The 10534-nt window shown below is 42.9% G+C and overlaps 1 protein-coding gene across 1 annotated transcript; it reads right to left on the bottom strand.

The window, feature by feature from the left end:
• Positions 1-1527: 1527 nt before the first annotated feature.
• prdm8b (PR domain containing 8b) lies at positions 1528-7715 on the bottom strand. The gene is made up of 4 exons (XM_058636100.1): positions 7299-7715; positions 4146-4399; positions 3663-3894; positions 1528-3577 (listed from the first exon to the last, which is right to left on the bottom strand). Exons 2-4 carry the CDS (start codon positions 4362-4364, stop codon positions 2337-2339), a joined length of 1692 nt encoding a protein of 563 aa, XP_058492083.1. The 5' UTR covers positions 4365-4399; positions 7299-7715; the 3' UTR covers positions 1528-2336.
• Positions 7716-10534: the final 2819 nt, after the last annotated feature.

Here is a 10534-nt window from a genome sequence, read left to right as displayed (position 1 = left end):
CAATGATAATCAAAGATAATCAAAGTCATAATCAATGATAATCAAAGTCATAATCAATGATAATTAAAGTCATAATCAATGATAATCAATGATAATCAAAGATAATCAATGATAATCAAAGATACATAAAGTCATAACCTATTTTCTTACTTTTATGAAGAATGTTCACCTGTTTGTCAGGAGTATGGCTCCTCCCCCTCCTCTTCCTCCTCCTCTGATCTTCATCCCTGTGCTAAAAGGTCATGACCGCAGATTCTCTCACAAACAGCCGGCTGCTAAAATCATCTTTGGCTTGGACAGAGGACAGAGGACAGAGGACAGAGAACAGAGAACTGAGGACAGACACAGACAGGCATACACTGAGGGACAGACAGAGACAAACAGACAGTGGTATATATACGTAAACTGACTGTCACTCACACACACACACACACACACACACACACACACACACACTGCTGCTGCTGGTCCTCTGCTGCCTCGTGTGGTCACTTCTGAACACTGAAGAGACAAAATAAGACATTGGAACTTAGTGATGGAGGCAGCAGTGTGTGTGTGTGGGGGTGTGTGTGTGTGTGTGTGTGGGGGGGGGGCGTGATCATGTGACGTCACTTCGTGTCTCTGCCGGCGCCATGTTTCACTGAGTGTTCGCTTGTGTCATCCTGGTTCCAGCAGCAGAGGGCGCTCACAGCACATTTATCATGTCATGACTGAACTGCACTGTGGTTTTTATTTTGACCACATGGTGGCGATGTTGTACCATCTTCCATTCTTCCTCCTCCGCTTCTCTCAGAACACTTTTCTTTCTCCACGCGCGTGTTTTATTTCTCCTTCTGTTTCATGTAATCATGACGTCATCTGTAAATAATCATCTCTGAGTCACATCTTTATAAAAACATGAGCTACTAATGAAAGACAACACATTTAAAAGATCTGGCTGATACTATGAGTATTATTAATAATTTTACTATTATTATACTTATCATTATCATTATTATTATTATCATTATTATTATCCTTATTATTATTATTATTATTATCATCATTATTTTCATTATCAATATCATTATTATTATTATTATTATCATCACCAGTATTATTATTATTATTATTATTATTATTATTATTATTATTGTTATCATTATCATTATTATTATTATTATTATTATTATTATTATCATTATTATTATTATTATAATTTTCATTATCATTATTATCGTTATTATCATTTTTATTATTATTATTATTATTATTATTATCGTTATTATTATTATTATAATTTCCATTATCATTATTATCATTTTTATTATTATTATCATCATTATTATCGTTATTATCGTTATTATTATTAGTATCATAGTAACAGTTCAGTCCGGTCTTTGTGAATAATTCATGAAAACTAAATATGCTCTTTTCCTGAATGAGTGTGTTCATATAAAACCATTTATCTTTTTATCACTACTGTGTCTTATATAATTAAAAACTCTAAAAATAATGATAACAATAATAAAAAGGTGGAAACGCAGGCGTGTTTTATTTTCTCTTTATTTTACCAACATCATTTTTGCATTTTACACAAAAACTGGAATTCAGGTTGAATTAAGCGTCACTTTCTCACATTAGTAAAATCTTAATTCTGAAAAACACAGGAAAGTGGATTAAAATGTGATATAAATATAAAAATCTTATTTTCTCATTACACACGAGAACAGTTCAACATTTAACAAACAATAAAGAAATGAAGCGATGATCATATTTATGCTAAACTATCGTCAGATTTTTCAAAATAAAGTTTTTTATTTCAAAAACAAAATGAATTTCACTCGTTTTATACTGAATTCATTATCATAATCTAATTCACTGAAGTCCAAATAAGAACAGGAGACACACTGCTGACGACTGCATCTGAAAATAAAGTCATTTTATTGTCGATCGAGTTTTAAAGGAAGAAACACTGAAATATTCTGAAATATTCTGAAATATTCCCCACGGACACAAAATAAAGCAGTTATTTATTTACACTGTAATCTTAAAATCATTTCAATATTATTACATGCACTCTGAAATATAATTATCATAATAATTATTCATGTTTTATTTGTCGTTGACATTGAAAAGCTCGTGAAGAACACGTCATTTATATGATATAAAAGACATTTACACATATTTAAATCTCCTCCGTGTTCACACGTTCATAAATAGATTCATTTTCACAGCGTGATTTCATACACAAGAAGAAGAAGAAGAAGAAGAAGAAGAAGAAGAAGAAGAAGAAGAAATGGGGATCAGGAGTGAAAACCAGTCTGTGTGTAAGCTCCGCCCACCTCCAGTCTGAGTCAGTTATGGGAGGTCATGTGACGTGACAGGTGATGCCGCTCCCTGAAGGACTCATTGCAGATGGGACACTTGAGCTTCTCCTCGCGCCGGCGCTTGCACAGCGGCTCCATGGCGTACTCTTTCTTGTGGTGAGACCTCATGTGGTAAACCAAGTCCGAGGTCATCCTGAAGGAGGCGTTGCACTTGGCGCACCAGTTCTGCGCCGGCAGGCAGAGCGAGGTGAAGGAGGGCGGCAGCAGCGTGAGCGCCGACGGCATCTGGAGCTGGATGGCACCCGAGTTCTTGGGCCAGAAGGTGGTGGCATAGACGAAAGGGTTCTGCTTGGTCATGCCGCCCGGCACCGGGCAGTTGGCGCCCAGTTCGGCACTCTGCAGTTTGGCAGCGAGGTGGTCAGCCTGGTAGAGTCTGGAGGAGGAGATGGTGTCGCCCACTGCCGGGTGACAGTCCAGCAGCTTGGGCGGCATCACCAGCTGTGATATCTGGGAGAAGGACGAGCGAGACGGTTGACTGAAGGCGCTCTTCCTCTCTGCGCCGCTGCCACCGCCCTGCTGGCTGACCGAGGTGAAGGCGCTGCCCATGGGCGAGGTCTGTGCTGGCTGCGTCTCAGACAGAACCTGCCGCGTGTTCAGGTGCTTCTCTGCCGGGTTGCTGCTGGGTCGACCGCCGTCTTTGTTTTCAGAGTTGGCGCTCTGGAGGTTTTTGCCGTGATGTTTTCCATTCTTCTTGACCTCGGTGAAGGCGCTGCATTTTCCCTCCCCGGGCTCGGTGGAGCGCGGTGGAGAGAAGGACCTGCGGTTGTCGTCCAGACCGTAAACGCCTCTGTAGTTCTGAGCTGACGTTGCCAGCTCGTCTTTAGACTTGGTCTGAGTGAGGCCGGATCCTCGGCTCTCCTCTGCCTCCACCAACTTCCTCTTCCTTGAACTTTCGCTGCAGATCTCTGCCTCCTTGTCGCTGGGCGGGCTGGTCCGGTTGTTCTCCAGGTCCCGGGCCAGGTTGTGAAAGTCTGTGGAGGGTTTGTTGGTGTCCTGGTTGGCGCTGAAGCCCTCGGATCGGCCCACCTTTAGAGAGTTCCTGGTTGGGGTGGTGTTCGCTCGCTCGCCGCCGCTCTCTTTGCACGACTCTTCGTCGCCACCTGTGACGTTCTGCAGTCTCTTGGTGCAACGGAACCGCAGATGGGCCAGGAACGGGAACTCGAACTGGAACTTTTGGCTGCAGTCGGGACATGAGTGGTGAGAGGAACCTGGAAGGAAATATGGGAAATTAGAGACAACCCAGTGAACATGATGTGAGACGTTAGCACGGAGGTCCTTGGAGGCCGCACTCACCTTTGGTCTTGGCTGGAGCTCTGCTGGGGCTGAGCAGCAGCAGGTCCACCAGGTCTTTGCCGTACCACACCAGCAGCTCCTCGTCCTTCTCGATGCGCCGCAGCGAGCGGTAGAAGAGTTGTCCGTTCTTCACGTACGCCTCCAGGTTCTGCTCCTCTCTGTCGCGAGCCGACTGGACGAGCCGCAGCCACATCAGACCCTCGGACGTGCTGTTTGTCGCCGACGTGTCCACCTGAGACACAAGAGGACATTTTCTTTAAAACTAAAATAATGCAAAAGAAAAACAGCGAGAGCGCTCGATCTCTACACATGGTCTGCGTCACATGATCTCGTCTTTATTACATTACATTACAGACGCTTTTATCCAAAGTGACTTACAATGGAATTGAGTACAATACCGGTCTTATGTACGTATGTGGACGTATGTGGACGTATGTGGACGTATGTGGACGTATGTGGACCTATGTGGAAGTATATACTCACTCTGAAGACGTATGGCGCCGTGCGTTTGTCCGTGGCCTTCAGGGCGATGAAGGCGATGCTGTCGTACAGAGACGTGTGACTGAGGACACATGGACCAAAGATGGCGTTTTCAGGGATGTCACAGGTGGTGAAGACACTGGTGAAGATGTCTGTGAGACACTGCTGCACCGCCTTAGCGTCGCCATCCCATAATAACTTCTGAGAGCTCGACTCCTCCATCTTCACTGATGACGATGATGATGATGATGATGAAGCTGCAAAGCAAAGAGACACAGTCAGAGACTCCGAGACAGAGACACAGTCAGAGTCAGAGTCAAAGACACAGAGACACAGAGACTCACAGACAGAGACAGAGACACAGTCAAAGAGACAGAGACACAGTCAAAGACTCAGAGACACAGAGAGACACAGACACAGACACAGACACAGACACAGACTCAGAGACTCAGAGACACAGAGACAGTGACACAGACAGAGACACAGTCAAAGACTCAGAGACACAGACACAGAGACACAGACAGAGACACAGACTCAGAGACTCAGAGACACAGAGACAGTGACACAGACAGAGACACAGAGACACAGAGACTCAGAGACACAGAGACACAGAGACTCAGAGACAGAGACTCAAAGACACAGAGACAGACAGAGAGACAGACAGAGAGACACAGAGACACAGAGACTCAGAGACACAGAGACTCAGAGACAGACACAGACACAGACACAGACACAGAGACTCAGAGATAGAGACTCAAAGACACAGAGACACAGACAGAGACACAGAGAATTAGAGACACTGAGACACCGAAACACTGAGACAAAGAGACTCAGAGACAGAGACTCAGGGACAGAGACTGAGAGACAAAGAGACACAGAGAGAGACTCAGAGACAGAGACACAGACACAGAGACAGAGACTCAGAGACAGACACAGAGACAGAGACAGACACAGAGACTCAGAGACTGAGACAAAGAGACACAGAGAGAGACTCAGAGACAGAGACACAGAGACAGAGACTCAGAGACAGACACAGAGACAGAGACAGAGATAGAGACAGAGACTCAGAGACTGAGACAAAGAGACACAGAGAGAGACTCAGAGACACAGACACAGACAGAGACAGAGACTCAGAGACAGTTAAACATATGTAAATGTAATTTGATAACGTTAAAATAAAATAATACATTTATATACATCATTATTGTTATTTATTCTTTATTATAAATGTATGTCCGCACGCGCGCAGTGTGTGTGTGTGTGTGTGTGTGTGTGTGAACAGCAGCTGTCAGAGCGTCGTCAGTGAGCGCGCGCTCTTTTTTCCTCTCAGTTTGTAATAAATTCATGATGTGAATTCATTTCAGTTGACTATGATACACAATTATCATAATTATTATTCTTAGTTTGATAATTATTATAATAATTATTATAATAAAACTAATAATAATAATATCATCATTAATGTTATTAACTGAATTAACCCATTTTGTTTTTATTATCATTAACATTATGACGATGAAGATGATTATGATGATGATGCTGAAGAAGATCAGGCCTCTGTCAAAGATGCGTGTGTGTGTCCCGCGTTTTCCCGCGGGATGATTTTATACAGATTATATATTTAGATTATATTCTGATGATGATTAATCTGATATTTTACTTATTATTTATTACATTTATTAAATGATTAAATGTAATGTTGGGGTTTTTGTTTAATGAGGAGAAACAGGACAGAGGTGAATTTGACTTTAGATCAGTGTGTGTGTGTGTGTGCGCGCGTGCAGCAGCGTATGTCACCTCATTACCATAATCCACCACTTTCCCTGTGAGACTGTGATTAAAGCAGCACCAACACTTCATTATTCCCTTTCTCTGTGTTCACACACACACACACACACACACACACACACACACGTGCAGCCGTAAATCACCAGAGAAAGGAGTAAAAATCACTTAAAGACAAAATGAAAGAATTATCTTCACGAGTCAAATCTGAAACACACATTTTCTCACACGGGCAAAAAAGATGAATTTCTTCAAGAAAATAAAGTGAAACTGAAGAAAAATCTTTTTTATCTTTTCATAAATCATTTTAAATATAAATCATCTTAAATGTAAATCATTTTAAATGATTTATATTTTAAATGTAAATCATTTTAAATGTAAATCATTTTAAATGATTTATATTTAAAATGTAAAACATTTAAAATCGTTACAATGAAACTCAAGGTTTTTACTCTTTTCTGTTTATTTTAGGCCTAAAATTCTTTTATATTTTTATATTTATTGTTTATTTTTAATTATTTTCGTCATGAAGAGAAAAATAACTGGAACTGAACTGAATGTTAAATATAATAAAGAATAAAGAAACGTTTAGAATCATTCAGTTTGTGTTCAAATGAAAAAGCGCTTTTTACGCAGCTGATTTTAACACGTGATTACAATGATGATAATAATTATAATGATGATGAAGATCATCAATGAATAATGATAATAATGATGAAGATGATGAGCACCGATCTTCATCATTTATCCTCTTTCTCTTCCTCTGATATTTTTTGTTTCATTAAAAAAACAAAGAAGATATTTGTAATTATTTTTTCTCAAACAGATGTGGAGTTTGTTTCCCGCCCTGTGTGAAAGAGTGAAAGAGTGAAAGAGTGAAGAGTGAAGAGTGAAGAGTGAAGAGTGAGCCTTTCCTCAGCGGCGCGTGAGAGTGCGCGTGGTCAAAAATCCGTGAAGAGCGAAACATCTTTACATCCACGACTTTTAAAGAAGAAGAACATCAGAGCCGTGGACTGAGAGCGGAGCTGCGGGAGCTGCGGAAACTGCGGGATCCGCGGGAGCCGCGGGAACTGCGGGATTTGCGGGAACTGCGGAGCTGCGGGATCCGCGGGAGCCGCGGGAACTGCGGGATTTGCGGGAACTGCGGAGCTGCGGGAGCTGCGGAAACTGCGGGATCCGCGGGAACTGCGGGAACTGCGGAGCTGCGGGATCTTCATCCATCTGCCGAAGCTTGAATGTCCTAAAATCTGCGGGTTTAGTTCCTGAAACATCTGCGGGTTCGGTTTTTTCTTTTCTGCAGGACGAGTTTGAGGCTGAATACGCGCGCGCGCGCACACACACACACACACACACACACCTGTGTAGACCTACCTGAAGCTGAAGCAGAAAGAGTGTGAAGAGGCAGCAGCAACAATAATCCAGTGATGAGTCACAAACGGAATCTTCTTCTTCTGATGAAGATAAAAACCCTGCAGCCAGGAAACACACACACACACACACACACACACCCACACACAGTGAGGCCGCGTGTGTGTGTGTGGAGGTGATGGAGGTGATGAAGGTGGAGGTAGAGTCCAGCTCTGCTCCTGAGCTGCTGTCAGAACATCTCTCCTCTTCCTCAGTGTCTTCACACACTGAAGCTGCTGCTCACGACACAGCGGCAGTGAGAGCGCGCGAGGAGAGAGAGCCTGATAAATAACGACACACACACACACACACACACGCACACGCACACACAGAGGGAGAGAGGGAGGCGCAGATGGCTCCTCTGCTGTGATTCTGACTGTCACACACCGACACACACTTTTTGTTTGCGGCACATAATCTGCCCAATGAGGCGTGTCAGTGTGTGTCTCCTCCCCTTAACTCTTCACTGACCGACACACACACACACACACACACACACACACACACAGTTGCTGGTTCTGTTGTAATAAAGACGCGTTTAAGAAAAACAACTGAATTATCTTCACTTTTGTTATGTATCATTATTATAATTATAATTATAATTATTACTAAAGTCAAAGTCACATTTCTGTCACTTTTACGCACGGTGACGCGCAAATGTATTTAAATATATGCTAATTTCTGCGTGTGAGTGTGTGAGTGCCTAGACCCAGGATCATTTCACCGGGACCTCCGACTCCTCCTCGCCGCTCCAGGGTGCTCTCTGAGCGGCCGCAGCCTCGTCTCACCGCGGCCTCCTGCTGCTGCTGCTGCTGCAGTGCATTCAGACTCAGTCAGGGGGCGCTATTGTATAATGAGCCTGAGGGGATGATGTGTTAACGTTCTCATAATATTAATGATGATAAAACATTTTTAAAGATATTTAAGAAAAATTAATTTAAACAAAATATATCAAAACATTTTATCTCAATAATATTCAAATATATTTAAACCTTTTTGAAAATAAACTTAATCATTTATATTGAAAATGAAATATGCATGCGTGTGTGTGTGTGTGTGTGTGAACATTAATGGAAATATGAAATGATCATAATGTGATCATTTATAAAAACATGAATAAATTAAGTAAATGTAATTCATAATAAAGATGATGTAAGAAGGTCAAAGGTCATGTTTGTTTGTGTTGATGATTTTTGTGTTTCACTGAATTTAATTTAAATTAATCTCTAAATTACAAACTAATTCAAAGCATTTTTTACAATCCACACACACCCACACCCACGAATGAATAGATGAACGGGTGAATAATGAGCCTGTTCTATAGCTGGTCCAGCGATTATACAAATGTGTGGACGAATGGATGAACGGGTGAACAATGAGCCTGTTCTATAGCTGGTCCAGCGATTATACAAATGTGTGGATGAATGGATGGACGGGTGAACAAGGAGCCTGTCCTATAGCTGGTCCAGCGATTATACAAATGTGTGGATGAATGGAAGGACGGGTGAATAATGAGCCTGTTCTATAGCTGGTCCAGCGATTATACAAATGTGTGGACGAATGGATGAACGGGTGAACAAGGAGCCTGTTCTATAGCTGGTCCAGCGATTATACAAATGTGTGGATGAATGGATGAACGGGTGAACAAGGAGCCTGTCCTATAGCTGGTCCAGCGATTATACAAATGTGTGGATGAATGGATGAACGGGTGAACAAGGAGCCTGTTCTATAGCTGGTCCAGCGATTATACAAATGTGTGGATGAATGGATGAACGGGTGAACAAGGAGCCTGTCCTATAGCTGGTCCAGCGATTATACAAATGTGTGGATGAATGGAAGGACGGGTGAACAAGGAGCCTGTTCTATAGCTGGTCCAGCGATTATACAAATGTGTGGACGAATGGATGGACGGGTGAACAAGGAGCCTGTTCTATAGCTGGTCCAGCGATTATACAAATGTGTGGATGAATGGATGAACGGGTGAACAAGGAGCCTGTCCTATAGCTGGTCCAGCGATTATACAAATGTGTGGATGAATGGAAGGACGGGTGAATAATGAGCCTGTTCTATAGCTGGTCCAGCGATTATACAAATGTGTGGACGAATGGATGAACGGGTGAATAAGGAGCCTGTTCTATAGCTGGTCCAGCGATTATACAAATGTGTGGACGAATGGATGAACGGGTGAATAAGGAGCCTGTCCTATAGCTGGTCCAGCGATTATACAAATGTGTGGACGAATGGATGAACGGGTGAATAAGGAGCCTGTCCTATAGCTGGTCCAGCGATTATACAAATGTGTGGACGAATGGATGGACGGGTGAACAAGGAGCCTGTTCTATAGCTGGTCCAGCGATTATACAAATGTGTGGATGAATGGATGAACGGGTGAACAAGGAGCCTGTTCTATAGCTGGTCCAGCGATTATACAAATGTGTGGACGAATGGATGAACGGGTGAACAAGGAGCCTGTTCTATAGCTGGTCCAGCGATTATACAAATGTGTGGACGAATGGATGGACGGGTGAACAAGGAGCCTGTTCTATAGCTGGTCCAGCGATTATACAAATGTGTGGATGAATGGATGGACGGGTGAACAAGGAGCCTGTTCTATAGCTGGTCCAGCGATTATACAAATGTGTGGATGAATGGATGAACGGGTGAACAAGGAGCCTGTTCTATAGCTGGTCCAGCGATTATACAAATGTGTGGATGAATGGATGAACGGGTGAACAAGGAGCCTGTTCTATAGCTGGTCCAGCGATTATACAAATGTGTGGATGAATGGATGAACGGGTGAACAAGGAGCCTGTTCTATAGCTGGTCCAGCGATTATACAAATGTGTGGATGAATGGATGAACGGGTGCTCTTCAGCACCATGTGTTCAGTGTTCAGCGACGATGACGCTCACTGATGACTGCCAACACACAGCAGAGGGGGAGGGGCCAGTGTATAATCATCTACTTCTGACTTTAAAGGGATATTTCAGGTTGATTGTGTGAGGCACTGACACAGCTGAGTGTGCTGTGAGCGCCCCCTGCTGCCGAGATACAGAGGATCACTTTTACACTTTAACAAAAGACTTTTATAAACCACTCACTCTCCCACACACACACACACACACACACACACACACAGCATCTGTCCTGAGAGACAAACTTCACACACACACAGACGCACACAGACACACACACTGTGA

Source organism: Solea solea, chromosome 8, assembly GCF_958295425.1.
Source record: "Solea solea chromosome 8, fSolSol10.1, whole genome shotgun sequence".
Classification (NCBI taxonomy): Eukaryota; Metazoa; Chordata; class Actinopteri; order Pleuronectiformes; family Soleidae; genus Solea; species Solea solea.
Note: the sequence above shows the minus strand (reverse complement) of the source record. Positions and strands in the feature narration are given on the sequence as shown.

Coding starts and splice junctions, on each gene's coding strand:
- prdm8b (XM_058636100.1), bottom strand. CDS start 4,364: ATGGAGGAGTCGAGCTCTCAGAAGTTATTATGGGATGGCGACGCTAAG. Junction 3,895..4,145: donor CGGCGCCATACGTCTTCAGA/GTGAGTATATAC, acceptor CTTGTGTCTCAG/GTGGACACGTCGGCGACAAA. Junction 3,578..3,662: donor AGCTCCAGCCAAGACCAAAG/GTGAGTGCGGCC, acceptor ATTTCCTTCCAG/GTTCCTCTCACCACTCATGT.